At 45.5% G+C, this 18664-nt stretch overlaps 1 protein-coding gene across 2 annotated transcripts in view; it reads right to left on the bottom strand.

Annotated features, from left to right (window-relative positions):
* Positions 1-4606: 4606 nt before the first annotated feature.
* SLC26A8 (solute carrier family 26 member 8) overlaps positions 4607-18664 on the bottom strand; it is an 89180-nt gene continuing 75122 nt past the window's right edge. The window contains exons 15-18 of one of the 2 annotated variants that reach the window (XM_089334017.1): positions 17613-17978; positions 9062-9116; positions 8781-8965; positions 4607-5755 (exon numbers count right to left, since the gene is read on the bottom strand). In XM_089334017.1, coding sequence (XP_089190143.1) covers positions 5300-5755; positions 8781-8965; positions 9062-9116; positions 17613-17978 — 1062 coding nt within the window. In that variant the 3' untranslated portion in view covers positions 4607-5299. The remainder of the gene's footprint in view (positions 5756-8780; positions 8966-9061; positions 9117-17612; positions 17979-18664) is intronic. The other variant, XM_089334018.1, reaches the window with a different exon arrangement.

Genomic DNA, 18664 nt, shown 5'->3' with positions numbered 1-18664 from the left:
AGAAGAGGGGGGAGAGAGAGAGAGAGGACTTCCATCCGCTGGTTCACTTCCCAAGTGGCTGCAAAGGCAGGGCTGGGCTGGACTGAAGCCAGGAGCCAGCAGCTTCTTCTACTGCTTCCCCCCGCACGTTAGTAGGGAGCTGGATTGGAAGTGGACCAGCTGGGGCTTGAACCTGCACTCATATGAGATGCCGACACTGTAGGCAGAGGCTTAACCTTCTACACCACAGTGCCAGCCATGCAATTCTTTCCTCCTCCTCTCCCTCCCCCTCCCCTCCCCCTCCTTAACATATCTAAGTTTACTTTTTAAGGTATGCAAACATCATGCTTTTTTAAAACAAATATCAATCTTATAAGAAAACTTATCTTAACAAATCTTTATCCTGAGCTCAAAATAGTCTCCATCTATAGATTTGTAAAATTCATGTGAAATTAATTAGAACACGAGGCACCTTTGATTATGTTAAGTCCAACATTTATAGCATTAGGTATTCAGAAAGATTGTGCCTCAATTATGGGAAAATATTCCTTCCAAACTAACTGCTGTCCTGGTCTTACCTAACAAAGCATAAATGTATTACCTGAAATGATTAAAATGTTAATTTAGCCACATCCCAGAACAAACCTCAAGAATATTTATAGGATTACAAATACCCAACTAGATAAAATTGATAATATCTGATATGATTGGTCCAGCAGCCAATAAATGTTATCAAGTATGCAAAGAAGCAGAAAAAATATTTCTTCATAGAAGCAAAATAAGTCAATTGAAATGAATCTGAAAGTGTGTTGATGCTAGAGTAGTAGAAAAGAACATTGAAACAACTATTACTATATTATGTATAAGTAGCTAGAGGAAATACTCAGCATTTTAAATAGAGATGTGAAAGACATTAAAATATCAAAATTGAACACCTAGAATAGAAAATTACATCCGAGATCTTTAAAATTCACTGAATGGTATTAACTTCAGATTAGACATTGTAGAAGAAAATCAGTGAACCTAAAAATGTGGCTATGGAAACTATCCTAAATGAAACACAAAGAGAAAGTCTAAAGAAAAAAATAGAGTATGTGTTTGCTTATAACTACAATAGACAAATGTATGTATAAGTAGTTTTTTTAAAAAAGTTATTTGAAAGACAGAGAGAGAGAGAGAGAGAGAGAGAGAGAGACCTTCTATGTGTCGCTGGTTCACTCCCCAAATGGCTTCAATGGCTGGAGCTGGGCTGATCTGAAGCCAGGCGCCAGGAGTTTCTTCCAGGTCTCCCACGTGGGTGCAGGGGCCCAAGCACTTGGGCCATCTTCTACTGCTTTCTCAGGCACATTAGCAGGAAGCTGGATGGGAAGCAGAGCAGCCAGGGCTCAAACCAGTGTTCATATAGGACGCTGGAATCACAAGTGGCACCTTAACCTGCTGTGCCACAATGCCAGCCCTGTGAGCTTCTCCCTCTTGAAGAGAGAGGGACAGAACAAATATCTGAAAAATAATGGCCCAAAATGTTTACATATGCTGTACATTATAAACTAAGAGAGCCAAAAACCTCAACAAATCTCAAGCTGAAGAAACCTACACGAAAGCATGCCGTAATCAACTTGCTTACAATTGGTAATATAGAGGACACCTTGGAAAGCATCCCGAGATAAAAGACATAGCAAGGAACAAAGGCAACAATGACAGCAGATTTCTCCTCAGGAACCATGCAAGCTACAGAACAGTGGAGTGACCTCTTTGAAAGGCTTAAATAGTCAACCGAGAACTCGATCCTTACTAAAACTAGCTTTCAAAAACAAAAATAAAATACATTTTCAGATAAGAGAAAATCTGAAAGACACTCATCTGAAAGACGTACACTACAATATATGTTAAGGGAAGTTCATTGAGTAGAAGGAAAATGATGTCAGGTGGAAATATTGAGTCATACAAGGAATGAAGAGCAACAGAAATGTTGACTATGTAGGTAAGTATTTAAAATTTTCTTCCTATTTACATCTTCTATGCAGATAATTATTTAAAGTAAAAAGAATAGCAATGTACAAGGTACTGGGGGGCTTCTGACATATGTAGAAGTAAAATGTATGACAGTGTACCAAAGGCTGAGAGGGAAGACATGGAGATAAACTATTTTAAGTCGTATATTCTAGTTTGAAGGTAGACTGTGATAATTTAAAGATGCATAGTATAAACCCTAAAATGACCCGTAAAAGAACCCAACAGTCATAGCTAGTAATCCAACAAAAAGGATAAAAGTGAAGCACTAAAATAAATCATTTACTCAAGCAGAAGACAAAAAAGAGAGATGAAAAAGTAAACAAAGCACAGATGATACAAATCAGAAGCAAATAGAAGGAAGATGACACAAACCTAACCATATCAATAATCACATTTAATGCAAAAGGTCTGGGGCCAGTGTTATACCCTAGAGGATTAAGCTGCTGCCTGCCTGCAGCACTCGCTTCCCGTATAAGCATCCGCCTGTCCAAGTCCCAGCTGCTCCTGTGCCAAGCCAGCTCCCTGCTAATGCACCTGAGAAGGCAGCAGCAGATGATCCAAGTACTTGGGCCCTACCACCCATATGGGAGACCTGGATGGAGTTTCTGGCTCCTGACTTCAGCCTGGCCCAAGCTGGCTGTTGCAGCCATCTGGGGAGTGAACCACTGGACAGAAGATCTCTCTGAGTCACTGCATTTCAAACAAATAGACAAATCTTTAAAATCATTTTTTTCTCATGATATAGAGAGAATGATCACTTCCTATTACATTTTACTCAAAAGTGGAAATTTTCTCATGTTCTTTTCCAATTAGTCATTTCAAATCAGAATTCAAATAAGTTTCACATATTGCATTTAATTGATATGACTCTTACATCTCTTAGTTTACAGGTTCCTGCTCCCTCTTTGTTGTTGTGATGTTATTTTTCCTTCTATTTGTTAAAGAATCTGGCTCATATGTCCTGTTCTGTTCTCTTAATTCTGCTAATTTCTTCTCATTGGTACCATTTAACATGTTCTGCTGCTGCCTGTATTTACAGATTTCCTATAACCTGGAAATTAGATCTAGAGGATTAATAACATTCAATTTCAAATTTTTGGCACAATAAGTTTATTTTTTTAGAAAACTTTTATTTAATAAATATAAATTTCAAAAGAACAGCTTTTGGATATAGCAGTTCTTCCCCCCCATAACCACCCTCCCACCTGCAAACCACCCATTTCCTACTCCCTCACCTATCCCATTATACTGAGTAAAGATTTCACCCACACAGATACACAAACTATAAAGTACTGTTTTAAGATTAGTTTTACCATTAATTCTCATAGTACAACACAGTAAGGACAGAGGTCCTACATGGGGAGCATGTTGTTGATTTAACAATTGGCACTCTTATTTATGATATCAGTAATCAACCGAGGCTCTTGTCATGAGCTGCCAAGGCTATGGAAGCCTCTTGAGTTCACAAACTCCGACCTTATTTAGACGAGGCCACAATCAAAGTGGAAGTTCTCTCCTCCCTTCAGAGAAAGGTACCTCCTTCTTTGATGACCCCTTCTTTCCACCGGGATCTCACTCACAGAGATCTTTCATTTAGGTCATTTTTTGCCACAGTGTCTTGGCTTTCCATGCCTGAGATACTCTCATGGGCTTTTTAGCCAGATCTGAATGCCTTAATGCCATTCTGAGGCCAGTGTGCTGTTTAGGACATCTGCCATTCTATGAGTCTGTTGTGTATCTCGCTTCCCATGTTGGATCATTCTCTCCTTTTTAAATCTATCAATTATTATTAGCAGACACAGATCTTATTTATGTGATCCCTTTGACACTTAATCTTATCTTTATGATTAATTATGAACTTAAACTGATCACTTTAACTAGTAAGATGGCATTGGTACCTGCCAACTTAACGGGATTTGTAGTCCCATGGCAAGTTTTTAGCTCTACCCTTAGGGGTAAGTCTGAGGGAGCGTGGCTCAATAACTTTATAGATGGTGTTGTGTGCTTCCTTTAAAAAAAATTCATATGAGGGCCCAGTGCTGTGGCACAGCGAGTTAAAACCCCGGCCTGCAGTGCCAGTATCCCATATGGGTGCCAGTTGGAGTCCCAGCTGCTCCTCTTCCAATCCAGCTCTCTGCTTCAGCCTGGGAAAGCAGTGGAAGATGGCCCAAGTCTTTGGGCCCTTGTACCCAGTGGGAGACCCAGAAGAAGCTCCTGGTTCCTGACTTCTGATCGGCTCAGCTCTGGCCATTGTGGCCATTTGGGGACTGAACCAGTGGATGGAAGACCTCTCTCTCTCTCTCTCTCTCTCTCTCTCTCTCTCTTTCTCTCTTCCTCTCTTCCTCTCTAATTCTTTCAAATAAATAAAAATAAATCTTAAAAAAAAATTCATACGTGCCCTCTTCTGCTTCTTCTTAATGCCCAGTGGGAATGTCATTTACTCTCAGTACTCTTCTCCAACTCACATCCTTTTAACCTCCTAGGAGGTGTGTGTCTGTCATGGATTTTCACTCAGTTTGGTCCACAAAGAGTACTGATCCCAGACTGTAAAAAGAGGCAGTGGTAGATGCACACCTGCAGACCAGTGAGAGTTCCATAAGGTAACAGTCTCAGCATCAGGCACTGCTGATTGGCCCTACGAAACCAGAGGCAGGATAAATGGGATCTTGACCTCTTGGAATGACAGCAAAAGTGCCTTTGGCTTGGTAGGTCCTGTACTATAAGCCTCACAGGCTGGCTTACCTTTAGCCTGGCCTGACCTGCCTGTTTCTCCCACTTCCACAGTCAGTGTGATGAAGACACCTTCACCAAGCATGGGATACACACATTCCACCTGACTTCTTTTTCTTGCTCACTTGTTCCCTGCTTTGTCTACTCCCTTCTGGCATCCCTCTTATTTGGCATTTCCTTAAGGAGACAGAATACAGAGAAGGGAGAAGGTCCAGGAAGGACGCAAGCAGAACTAGAGTTATATATTTTATTTGAGCCTCATCTCTTTGGAGAAAGGGGAACAGACGCGAGGAGGGAGTTAGGGATGGTCTGGCACAAGCCCTAGATGTGGGGTGTGTGAAGAAGACTCTTCACTACAGCATCTGCTGAGGACGACAGGAGGGGAGCCCAGATCAGGAGTTCGGGGGTCATTCCTGGCATTTAGTAGTGAGATCTGCGAGTGGAATCCCAGTCCACAGCGAGGAAGAAGGCCAGAGGCCCATTGCAAGCCTGCTGGCTTGTGTCCAGTCCAGGTCTCATAACCAAGCAGCCCCTTTGGTGTGCAGAGGGTGTGTCAAAGATCCTCTATCCCTCATTTTCAGTTCATCTCTTTGCTGTGGCCCTCGGATGTGTATGAATCCTTCTGTGAGCGTCTCTTCTCCGTGGACCACGACCGATTCTGGGACTGGGATTTGGGAACCACAGGGTGATACACAGGCTGGTAGTGGCGCCGAGGCTGGCTGTAAATCCTGGGCCTGGATGTGGACGCAGGCTCCCTGTCCATCTCCGCCTCGTTCTCCGTTTCAGGCTTGGGCTCTGGCTGGGTCTCCAACTCTGTTTTGGGCTCTGCCTCAGATTCGGGCTCCATCTCCTGGTCCAGATCTAGGCCATGGCCCAGTCTAGTCCCTTGTTCCGACTGTAGCACGGGTTCCAGCTCCAGATCAAACTCTGACAACTCCTCTTCTATGGGCTCCGGTGAATTGAAGAAGCCCGGACTTGAAATTTTGGGACTTTCTAGAAAACTACCACTAATTTTACTTCCTGGTTTGTCATTCTGAAAATACAATTGGGTGGGTTAAAAGTTTCTCATTAAATTTAAGTTTTCAGCAAAGAATTTTAGGAGATAACAGGGCTTGAGGTACCAGAATCGTGAAGGATGTATGTTGTATCTAGAGGGCAGTAGTTCTCAAAAGTGTGGTTCCTGTACCAGTAGCAGCCTGTTACCTGGTAACTGGTTAGCTGTGCAGTCTCAGGTCCCAGCCCAGACCTGCTGAGCCAGAAATCTAAGGGATGGGGACATGCAGAGGGGCTCAGCAGTCTTTAACAGCATGTGCAGGTGAAGCTGACACAAACCAAAGTTTGACAACCAATGGAAGTCTCTAAGCCTCACAAGGACCACCCAAGACGTTGAGAGAATTCTTGCTCCAGGTGGGAGGGAACCTGATGAGCTCTGAGGTCCCTTCCTACTCAAAGGGTTTGAGTCTGTGATTTTATCAATGGGGTTGGGCTGTAGAGTGGAAGAGAAAAAAAATATATTCAAATTGAGTTAGCAGGGGAAACATCCTGGACAAGCAGAGACAAATAACCTGTGAGAATTCTGCACAAAGCAAAGAAAGAAACAAAGAGCAAAGAGGAAAAAAAAAAAAGGAAGGAAGGAAGAGGATGCATTTTACAGCCCTAGATTTTATTTTACTTCTTCTTCCTTTTTTTTTTTTTTTTTTTTTAGTTTTACAGAGAGAGAGAGCATGCTTGAAAGAGATCTTTTAGGGGCCGGCACCATAGTACAGCAGGTTAATCCTCTGCCTGCGGTGCCGGCATCCCACATGGGCGTGGGATCTAGTCCCAATCCAGCTCTCTACAGTGGCCTGGGAAAACACTGGAAGATGGCCCAAGTACTTGGGCCCCTGCACCCACATGGGAAACCCATAAGAAGCTCCTGGCTCCTGGCTTTGGATCAGCACAGTTCTGACTATTGCGGCCATTTGGGGAGTGAACAAACGGAGGGAAGACCTTTCTCTCTGTCTCTCCCTCTCACTGTCTATAACTCTACCTCTCAAATAAATAAATCTTAAAAAAATAAATAAATAAAGAAGGGCCGGTGCTGTGGCGCAGTGGGTTAATGTCCTGGCCTGAAGAGCCGGCATCCCATATGGGCGCCGGTTCGAGTCCCGGATGCTCCACTTCCGATCCAGCTCTCTGCTATGACCTGGGATAGCAGAAGATGGCCCAAGCCCTTGGGCCCCTGCACTCTCGAGGGAGACCCAGAAGAAGCTCCTGGCTCCTGGCTTCAGATCGGTGCAGCTCCAGCTGTTGCAGTCATCTAGGGAGTGAACTGGCGCATGGAAGACCTCTCTCTCTGTCTCTACCTCTCTCTGTAACTCTGTCTTTCAAGTAAATAAGAATAAATCTAAAGAAAGAAAGAAAGAAAGAAAGAAAGAGATCTTTTATGCTCTCGTTCACTCCTCAAATGGTTTCAGTGGCCAGGGCTGGGCCAGGCCAAAGCCAGGAACCTGGAGCTTCATCCAGGTCTCCCACATGGGTACAGGGAACCAAGGACTTGGGCCATCTTCCATTCCACTGCTTTCCCTGGATCAGCAGTAGAGCAGCTGGAACTCAAACTGGCACCCATATAGGATACCAGCAATGCAGGTGGCTGCTTAGCCTGCTATGACACAATGCTGGCCCCTTTGTATTGCTTCTTGGAATTTTTTTTAAAAAGATTTATTTATTTGCAGAGTTACAGACAGAGACAGAGTTACAGACAGACAGGGAAAGGCACAGAGAGAGGTCTTCCATCCATTGGTTCACTCCCCAAATGGTCACAATGTCCAGGACTGGGTCATTCTGAAACCAGGAGCCTCTTTTGTGTTTCCCATGCCAGTACAGGGGCCGAAGCACTTGGGCCATCTTCCACTGCTCTCCCACACTATCAGCAGAGCTGGATTGGAAGTGGAACAGCTGGGACTCAAAGAGGTGCGCATATGGGATGCTGGCGCTACAGGCTGAGGCTTAACCTATTACGCCATAGCGCTGGTCCCTACTTCTTGGAATTTTTAAAAACAGGTATTATTTTGGCAATACTTTTCTTGTCATAAAAAATTCAAACATTTTTGAAATATGGAAGTCAAAGAATTGGGTTAGAATGGAAAATCCTTTCTAGTCATTAGAAAATAGTTTTAATTCCCTTTTTGGGAAACCTTTGACCTATACAGACACTGATTTGAAAATGTTGAAGTACACCCAGGTCTTTACTTAGTATTAATAAATGACTGAAAATTCTGACTTGTGCATCATTCCCCTTTGCATTTGGCTAGGTTGAATAAATCTTACATTCCTCACAATGTAATAATAGCAAAGTATCAGGGCCAGTGTTATGGCAAGGCCGGTTAAGTCGCCTATGACACCAGCATCCCATATGGGTCCCGGCTGCTCCACTTCTGATCCAATTTCATGCTAACGGCCTGGAAAAGCAGCAGAAGATGGCCCAAGAGCTTGGGCCACTGCCACCTATGTGGGAGACCTGGATGAAGCTCCTGGCTCCGGGCTTCAGACAGTCTCAGCCTTGGCTGTTGCAGCCATTTGGGGAGTGGACCAATGGATGGAAGACCTCTCTGTCTCTCTCTCTGTAACTCTGCCTTTCAAATAAATAAATAAATCTTAAAAAAAAAAAAAAAGGCAAAGTACTAGACTGGCAAATCTTTTGGTTTGCTAGTTTTAGTCATTATTCCAAGGGTGAGGTGGGGACAGGTCCTAAAAGAATAGCTAGGGAAGGTATTTCAAATATTTGGCAGTTGGTATGGCTCTACCAAGACTGCTGTAAAAGCATCCCTGAGGTCCCCCTGGATTGGGTAAACTCTCCCTTCAGCTGGGGAGATGTCCTGAATCTGATCCGGATGCCAGGGCCGTGGGGACACTGGGGGCTCAGGCCCACCGCCGTTGATCAGCGGGTAAGAGAGCACAAACACTGGCACAGCTGTACTGTAAAACCTTTCCTGCACAAGGTTCATCTCCACGTGATCAGGTGTTCCCTCCACCTCAGCCCCGCCTCCCACCACCCGCAAGGTTTTGCGTCATCCCACCTTGTCTGTTTCTGAGTAGGTTTCCCGTATCACAGTCTCGGATTCGTCCAGGCTTAACTCAGAGGGCTCTGCCACCTTCCTCGACAAGGCAAACAGCACAGCATCGTGGAGGGAGAGGAAGAGCTGGGCCTTGGTGATGCCGGCATCAAAGAAATCATTCTTCTCGAATGCCCTGACCACAGAAGCTACAAACCAAACCAGGACACACATAGCGTCAGACACCAGGGAGCAGGGCACCCAGGGTGTGGAGCGCCGCCCTCTCATGAGGGAGGGGTACTCACAGTGACAGCCTGCGATGAGCATCAAGATGTTGGCGTTTTGGAAAGCATTGCACATCTGCAGGGAGAGAGTAAATCAGCATCAGTGAGTGCCGCACTCACCGGGAACGGGCCTTCTAGTGAGCTGAGTGTGCAGACCCTTTGGCCATCCCCTTGTCTGGGCCACATGTACCTTTGCATCTCACTTCTGCTCAAGAAATATGGGATGAGTGGCCTTCACTATGCCAACAAATGTCTAAAGTGCTGGGGACACAAGACAGAGTCAGGCTGTTTTGTGTGCGGGTAGGGAGTGAGGGTGGGGTGCTCCGAGTCTCAGCAGGGAGACGGTTCACACGTGCGGCAAGCATGGGCACAGGTGTGGTGGGAACACTCTGGAGAGTCCTCACAAGCAACCACACCTTCGCTTTATTGCTCAGTGTTTGCATGTGAGCTCGCTCCCCGATCGAGTTTCCTGAGCAGAGGAGGCAAGACGTGACTCAGAGAGGGTAAGTCAGACCAGGGTGCCGAACTCAGGAGCCCTGAGGGTCATGTTCAGGGCTGTAGCTGGCTTTGGTTAAACACCAGATGTTTAGTATCAGGTGAGTAAGCATCAGATGCTGATCTCAAAACTTTGCTTCATCCAATCTAGATCCCCGGGGGCAAAGCAAGTTGATATTAACAGTAACACTCAAAGACTCAGTAGACTCCTGGCCTGGACACTGAGATAAAATGTCAGAAGACACAAAACAACTCTGCACCGCAAGGAAACAAGAAAGCAATACCCCAGTGTGGTACATGATAAAGCTGTGGTGAAGGGCCACACCAGACACTCTAAATGACAAGCCATGAGAAAGCAAAAATCCCACGTAGGAAGAAGCTGAAATGGAATGGCAGCCTCCCACAAGAATGGACTAATGGGATTCTTAAAAAGTGGGCTAAAGTTTTTATTGTAAAGCGAGCCACACATAATGCCTGCCTCTGATAAGGTATGGAACAATTACAAAGGGAACAAAGAAAGCCGTATTTTGCAAGTATAAAAGCGCACCATGACCCTGTGCAGGCCGTAAGCTACAGGTGTCCACCGTTGCCCCATGTTGGAGAGGGAGCAGAGTCATCAACAGAGGCCAAGGTGCATGGCTGACTCCTAGGACCAGAGCACACGGTGCCTCAACAAAAAAGGGAGGCAACAGAGGAGAGGACAGCGTGCCTGTGCTGTGGACAGGGGTGAAGAATGACAGCCGGAAGCGCTAAGCTCAAGTGCTGCTCAGGCCAACTACTAGCTGTGAGCCCTTGGGCCAGGCCAAAGCCGGGAGCCCTAGACTCTCAGGGGAAAATAGGACCTGTCTTCTCAGGGCGGCTGTGAGAATTCAAGAAGAAAATGTATGTGGATGTACCCAACTCAGTTTGTATGTAGAAGTTATTTGATAATATGGGTTGAATGAAATCTAAAGTAACAACTACAGTACAAGGCTGGGAGATGAGAACACACTCCAGCGGAACAACCTAAGGTGAAAAAGTCCCAAAGACAAGAGATGATCAAGAACACCTGAGTCTGGGCTGGCAGTGTGGCCTGTGATGTCCGCATTCCATTTAGGAGTCCTAGCTGCTCCACCTCCCACCCAGCTCCCTGCGAATGGCCTGGGAAAAGCAGCAGAAGATGGCCCCTGCCACTCACGTGGGAGACCTGGATGAAGCTCCTGGCTCCTGGCTTCAGCATGGCCCAGCCTCAGCCATTGAGGCCATTTGGGGAATGAACCAATGGATGGAAGATCTCTCTCTCTCTCTTCACCCTTTCCCCCCCTATAACTCTGCCTTTCAAATAAATAAATAAACCTTAAAAAAAGAAAAAGAAAATCAGGTGGAAAAAAAGATGTCATTCACAGGAAAGCCCTTAATGTTAGTCTCTTCCAAACCTCTCATATTTTAAAAAAATATTTATTTATTTGAAAGGCAGAGTTACAGGGAGAGGTAGAGACAGAGGGAGAGAGAGAGGTCTTTCATCCACTGGTTCACTCCCCAAATGACCACAATGGCCAGAGCTGCACTGATCAGGAGCCAGGAGCCAGGAGCTTCTTCCAGGTCTCCCACACGGGTGCAGGGCCCCAAGCACTTGGGCCATCTTCTACTGCTTTCCTAGGCCATAACAGAGAGCTGGATTGGAAGTGAACAGCTGGGACACAAACCAGCACCCATATGGGAAGCCAGCGCCTCAGGCTGGGGCTTTAACCCACTGTGCCACAGTGCTGGCCCCCCAACCTCTCATTTTATAGATGAGAAAAATGAGATCTAGTGCAATTTAGCAATTTGCCTTGGGTCAGTGGACAATAAGCAGCAAAGCCAGGACAGCATGCATTCTCTAAGCTGCCAGCCAGCATTCTTAGTTTTTTAAAAAATGTTTATCTATTTCATTTTATCTGAAAGGGAGAGCAAGAGAGAGAAGAAAAAGAGACAGAAAAAAAATCTTTCATCCATTGGTTCACTCCCCAAATACCCACATCAGCTTGGACTAGTCCAGATCACAGCCAGGAGCCTAGAACCAGCTCAATCCAGGGGCCAAAGTTCTTTCTGCTATGAAAAACCTCCTGTTGCCTCAAACCAAAGAGAAACTGGACTCACTTAAGAGAGAATTGATTTCCTTTAGGAATAAGATTTGATAAAACAAGACCAGAAGATAAAAGAAGGAAGTCCTGCCAAAGGAACGTGTTCTCAACAAAAGTCAGGTGTAGTCTGAGTGCAGAAGTGAGTGTTCAGGATGTCTGAACCCGAGCCATCACCAACCAGAGCAAAAGGAAGAGAAGTGGAGATAAACTGACTGCAAAAACCCCACGGTACTGACGCAAAGAAACTAATTTGATTAGCTGTGCATCTAAACTGTCTGTACTAGGTAAGAAGGAGATATATGAGAACTGTCAGCTTTTTTTTCTGTAGCATCCAGACATACTGCTCCTTGAAGAGATTTGGAGCTGACTCCCAGGCTGTACTGGGAAGTCTCTGGGAGTGGACAGGTTGCTATTTTTTAGTGGTGTGAAGAGTTGCCTTTTAAAAACAACACGCACAAATCAAAGAAGTGAAGAGCTGGGCCCTAAGATGCAAACCCAGTGGACAAATCCTTAGCTAGACTAAGGAAAAGAGAGTCAAATAAATAAAACCACAGTGAGAAGGGGAGGCATTATGACTAACACGCCGGAAATAAAAAGAATTTCTAGAAATTACTATGAGCAATTATATGGCAACAAATTTGAAAAACTTCAAGAAAATGGACAAATTCCTGGCACAAACACCAGAGTTGGCTCATGAAGAAACACAATACCTAAACCGACCAATAATGAACAGTGGGATTGAATCAGTAATTAAGAGTCTCCCATTAAAGAAAAGCCCAGGACCAGCTAGCTTCACACAATTGAAAGAAGAAATGGGGGGCGGGGGGGGGGGGGAGGCCGGTGCTGTGGCACAGCGGGTTAACGCCCTGGCCTGAAGCACCAGCATCCCATATGGGCACCGGTTCTAGTCCCGGCTGCTCCTCTTCTGATCCAGCTCTCTACTATGGCCTGGGAAAGCAGTAGAAGATGGTCCAAGTCCTTGGGCCCCTGTACCTGCATGGGGGACCTGGAACAAACTCCTGGCTCCTGGCTTCAAATTGGCGCAGCTCTGGCTGTTGTGGCCATCTGGGGAGTGAATCATCGGATGGAAGACCTCTCTTTCTGTCTCTCCTCTCTCTGTGTAACTCCGATGTTCAAATAAATAAATAAATCTTTAAAAAAAGAAAGAAAGAAAAAAGAAGAATTGGGGCCAGCACTGTGGTGTAGTGGGTAAAGACGCCATCTGCAGTGCCAGCATCCCATATGGGCGCCAGTTCAAGTCCTGCTTCTCCACTTCCGATCCTGCTCTCTGCTATGGCCTGGGAAAGCAGAAGATGGTCCAAGTCCTTGGGCCCCTGTACCCACATGGGAGACCCAGAAGAAGCTCCTGGCTCCTAACTTCAGATTGGCACAGCTCTGGCTGTTGTGGCCAATTGGGGAGTGAACCAGTGGATGGAAGACCTCTCTCTCTCTCTCTGCCTCTCCTTCTCCCTCTGTGTAACTGTGACTTTCAAATAAATAGGTAAATCTTTTTAAAAAAAAAAGAATTAATATCAATCCTTCTTAAAATTTTAAAAAAGATTTATTTATTTGAAAGTCAGAGTTACAGAGAGGCAGAAGCAGAGAGAGAGAGAGAGAGAGAGAGAGAGAGTCTTCTATCCTTTGAGTCACTCCCCAAATGGCTGCAATGGTGGAGCTGGGCTGATCCGAAGCCAGGAGACAAGAGCTTCTTCTAGGTCTCCCCATTTGGGTGCAGGGGCCCAAGAACTTGGGCCATCTTCTACTGTTTGCCCAGGCCACAGCAAAGAGCTGGATCAGAAGTGGAGCAGCCAGGACTCGAATCCGCACCCATATGGGATGCCTGACTGCAGATGGCGGCTTTACTCGCTATGCCACACCGCTGGCTCCATTTCTTCTTAAAATTTTTGAAAAGATTTTATTTATTTATTTGAGAGGTAGAGTTACAGAAAGAGGGAAAGACAGAGAGAAAGGTCTTCCATCCTCTGACTCACTTTCCAAATGGTTGCAACAGCCAGAGCTGGGCCAATTTGAAGCCAGGAGCCAGGAAATTTTTCCAGATCTCCCACATGCGTGCAAGGGCCTAAGCACTTGAGCCATCTTCTACTGCTTCCCCAGGCCATAGCAGAGAGCCAGATCAGAAGAGGAGCATCCAAGATACATGAACTGTCACCCATGTGGGATGTCGGTGCTGCAGGAAGAGGCTTTGCCTACTATGCCACAGTGCCAGCCCCTAAATATTTTTTTTTTATTTGACAGGTAGAGTTGTAGACAGTGAGAGAGAGAGAGACAGAGAGAAAGGTCTTTCTTCTGTTGGTTCACTCCCCAAATGGCCACCACAGTCGGCGCTGCGCCGATCCGAAGTCAGGAGCCAGGTGCTTCCTCCCGGTCTCCCATGCGGGTGCAGGGCCCAAGCACTTGGGCCATCCTTCACTGCCCTCCTGGGCCACAGCAGAGAGCTGGACTGGAAGAGAAGGAACCGGGACTAGAACCCAGTGCCCATATGGGATGCCAGTGCCGCAGATGGAGGATTAACCAAGTGAGCTATGGCACTGGCCCCTAGCTCCTAAATTTAAAAAAAAAACAGAAGAGACATTAAGCAATAGATGCAGAAAAAATATTTGATAAAGATCCAACATCCCTTCATAATAAAATCTCTGATAAATTAGGCATTGAGAGAATGTACCTCAACATGAACAGGGCAATATACAGCAAGTCAACATTTTTTTCAATAAATAGAAGAAACCAGCAGTACCTTTATACCCAAATTAGACAAGAACATAACAACAAAGAAAGAAAGGTACGCATCAGTGTCCTTGATGAATACAGGTGCAGAATTCCTCAACGTGATACTACCAAATCTAATCCAACAGCACATTAACAGGATGGTTCCCCGCGATCAGATGGAATTCATTCCAGAGATGCGAGGATGTGTCAACATACTCAGATCAATAACTGGAAACACCACAGAACAGAATGAAGGACAAGAATCATGTGAGTAGCTCACTAGACGCAGGAAAGGCATTTGATAAAATTCACAAAATCTCTGAACAAATTAGGGACAGAAGGAACATACCTCAACGTGAGAAAAGCCATATATAATAGGGGCCAGCGCCGTGGCTCACTGGGTTAATCCTCCACCTGCGGCGCCGGCATCCCATATGGGCACCGGGTTCTAGTCCCGGTTGCTCCTCTTCCAGGCCAGCTCTCTGCTGTGGCCCGGGAGGGCAGTGAAGGATGGCCCAAGTGCTTGGGCCCTGCACCCGTATGGGAGACCAGGAAAGGCACCTGGCTCTTGGCTTCAGATCAGCACAGAGCACTGGCCGTAGCAGCCATTTGGGGGGTGAACCAACAGAGGGAAGACCTTTCTCTCTGTCTCTCTGTCTCTCTCTCTCTCTCTCACTGTCTAATTCTGCCTAATTAAAAACAAGAAGAAGAAGAAGAAGAAGAAGAAGAAAGGCCATGTATAATAGCCCATCAGCTAGTATCATGCTGAATGGGGAAAAGCTGAAGCTTTTTCTTGAAGAGATGGAGTCAGACACGAAGTCCACTTTCACCACTTTTATTCAGCATAATGCTGGACGTCCTAGCCAGAGCAATTCGGCAAGAGAAAGAAATAAAGCACATCCAACTTGGGAAGGAAGAAGCAGATTGTCACTGTCTGCAGATGACATGATCTTATATAAAAATCTCAGTGACTGCACCAAAAAGCTATTAAACTAACAAATTCAGCAAAGTTCTAGGGCACAAAGTCAACATGCAAAAATCATTAGCACCATTATATACCAATGGCAAATTATCTGAAAAAGAAATAAGGGGCAATTTCATTTCCAGTAGCCACAAATAAACAAATACATAAAATACCTAGGAATGAATTTAACCGAAGAGGTGAGAGATCTTTACAATGAAAACTATAAATCACTGATGAAGAAATTTGAAGAGAACACAAAGAAATGGAAAGACATTCCACATTCATAGATCAGAAGAATCAATATCAGGGCCGCGGTGGCCATTGGAGGGTGAACCAACGGCAAAAGGAAGACCTTTCTCTCTGTCTCTCTCTCTCACTGTCCACTCTGCCTGTCAAAAAAAAAAAAAAATCAATATCATTAAAATCTCTATGCTACCAAAACCTATATATAGATTCAATGTAATCCCTATCAAGATATTAGTAACATTTTTAATTTTTATTTACTTTTTGTTTTTTGCAAAGTAGCAAAAGCACTACTAAAACCTGTATGGAATGTCAAAAGACCCCAAATAGCCAAAGCAATCTTGAGCAAAAAGAACAAAACAGGACACATTATACTGCCACACTTTAAAGTATATTACAAAGCTATAGTAATTAAAACAGCATGACACTGGCATAAAAATAGATACACAGACCTATGGAACAGTAAGAAGTGAACTCCCATATCTACAGCCAAGAGATCTTTGATAAATGTACTAAGAACATGCATTGGAAAAAACTCAGTGGTTTCAATAACTGGTGCTAGAAGAGGATATCCCTGTTTCTCGCCATGTACAAAGATCAACTCACAGGGCCAGCACAGTGGTGTAGTAGGTTAAGCCACCACCTGTAACGCTGACATCCCATATAGTTGCTGGTTCAAATTCCAGCTGCTCCACTTCTGATCCAGCTCCCTGTTCATGTGCCTGGGAAAAGCAGGGGAAGATGGCCCAAGTGCTTGAGTCCCTGCATCCATGTGGGAGATTCAGATGAAGCTCCTGGCTCCTAGCTTCAGCCTGCCCAGCTCCAGCCACTGCAGGCATTTGGGGAGTGAGCCACTGGATGGAAGATTCTCTCTCTCCCTCTCCCTCTCCCTCTCCCTCTCCCTCTCCCTCTCCCTCTCCCTCTCCCTCTCCCTCTCCCTCTCCCTCTCCCCCTCCCTCTCCCTCTCCCTCTTGCTCTCTTCCTCTCTCTAACTCTGCCTTTCAAGTAAAATAAACAAATCTTAAAAAAAAAAAAAAAGATCAACTCACAATGGATTGAAGATCTAAATGTAAGACCTGGAAACTTTTTTTTTTTTTTTTTTGACAGGCAGAGTGGACAGTGAGAGAGAGACAGAGAGAAAGGTCTTCCTTTGCCGTTGGTTCACCCTCCAATGTCCGGCGTACTGCGCTGATCTGATGGCAGGAGCCAGGTACTTATCCTGGTCTCCCGTGGGGTGCAGGGCCCAAGCACTTGGGCCATCCTCCACTGCACTCCCTGGCCACAGCAGAGAGCTGGCCTGGAAGAGGGGCAACCAGGACAGAATCTGGCGCCCCGATCAGAACTAGAACCCGGTGTGCCAGCACCACAAGGCGGAGGATTAGCCTAGTGAGCCACGGTGCTGGCCCAAGACCTGGAAACTTGAAACTACTAGAAGAAAACATAGCGGAAATGCTTCAGAACATTGAAATGGGAAAGAATTTTGTATCAGACCCAAAAGCACAGGAAACAAGCAAAAACAGACAAATGGGATTTCATCAAACTGCAGAACTTCTGCTCAACAAAGGAAAGAGGCAACAGAGTGAAGAGATAACCTACAGAAGGGGAGAAAATACTTCCTGGAGATATATGTGTGTATATATACATGTATGTTTATAACCAGAACATATGAAGAACTCAAACAACCCAGTAGCAAAAAACACAAATAGTCCAACTTAAAAATGGGCAGTAGATCTAAATAGACGTTTCTCAAAAGAAGACACAAATAGCCAACGAGTACATGGAAAAATTCTCCTTTTTTTTTCATTCCTTGATACATGGTACATAATAATGTCCCATGCTTACGGAACCAATCCTGGTTCAGTAAGTTGGGGTTGGGTCATTTCCTTTTTCTCTGGCCGGCCTTAAACTACCGTGAGCGTCTACGTTTATGGTGGCCTAGCAATTCCTTAGCAGCTAGTCAGTGACTAAGAGTATTCGATCTAAGCTGGGGTGGGAGTGAGGGTAAGAGGGGACCAGAGGTCTTGCTAAAGTCCCCAGTGCTTACCTGTCTTAATATGACTAAAGCCCGTGCATCCACAAAATGCACCATAGAGAAGTCTAGGATGATGGTGTGGGTGCTGGGCTGAAGATAGGGATCTGAGAAAGGTGTGAACGGTCGACTCCTCTGCTGACTTTGGTCGGCCGGTGGCTGCAAGCTGTTTCGCTGGGGGTAATTTGGAGACCAGGCTTTCTCCACGTCCTCATAGTTTTGTCCTTGAGTCCTCTGAGAGATGGAAGACGTCGTGTATGGCATTTGGTCTTCTGATGCACTCTGGCTGGTGATCATGCTGTCCAAACGCGAGCAGCGCACCAGGTTCACGGAGGACGTGTCGGGATCCTGTTTACTCTCAAATCGCTCGGTGTAAACAATCTGGGACAAGAGTTGGGGGAGAATGGGATGAGTCTCCGTGGGAGCTGGAAGTCCTTGCAGCTATGCTGTGCTTCTCTGCTAGCCCACTTCCTTCCGGCTTACGAAGCCTCGCCTCAGAATAGGCAGTGTGCACGTTTCACTCCGGCATCTGGCTGCCACGCCGAGGTCTGACTGAAGCCACGTTCACCTTCCTTTTCCCATCACCCACAGCACCCCTTTCACTCCTATGTCCATCAATGACGTTATCATTTCCCTAGTGAGCCAGGACTTAAAATCATCTTTGATTTATTCCTTTTCCTTATCCCTGCAATCTGAATTAAGTCCCCAGTGCCTACAATCCAGGTTGAGCATCCCAACCCCCAATCCTAAATGCTCCAAACTCTCAGACCTCTTCAGTGCCAACGTGAAAAATCCTACACCTGATGGGCTGAAGTAAAAACGAGTGTAAGATGTATACGCAACACAAAGCTTGTGCTTCGATTAGGTTCCATCCCCAAGAGAGCTCACTGTGTAAGTGAAAATACTACTAAGTCTGAAGAAATCTGGAATTCAAAACACCAAGCATTTCAGATAAGGGAAACTCAACTTGTACTCGGTGTGAAGGATTTCTTTTCTCAGCCTCTTCTTTGGTCTAGCAGTCTTCCTTAGGAAGACAAACAGTGCTTCAGCAGGGCTGTCTTTACTTC

The sequence above is a fragment of the Oryctolagus cuniculus genome, chromosome 5, assembly GCF_051225735.1.
Source record: "Oryctolagus cuniculus isolate XC-2025 breed Fujian yellow rabbit chromosome 5, ASM5122573v1, whole genome shotgun sequence".
NCBI lineage: Eukaryota > Metazoa > Chordata > Mammalia > Lagomorpha > Leporidae > Oryctolagus > Oryctolagus cuniculus.
The sequence above is the reverse complement of the archived record's forward strand: the minus strand, read 5'-3'. Positions and strand labels throughout refer to the sequence as shown.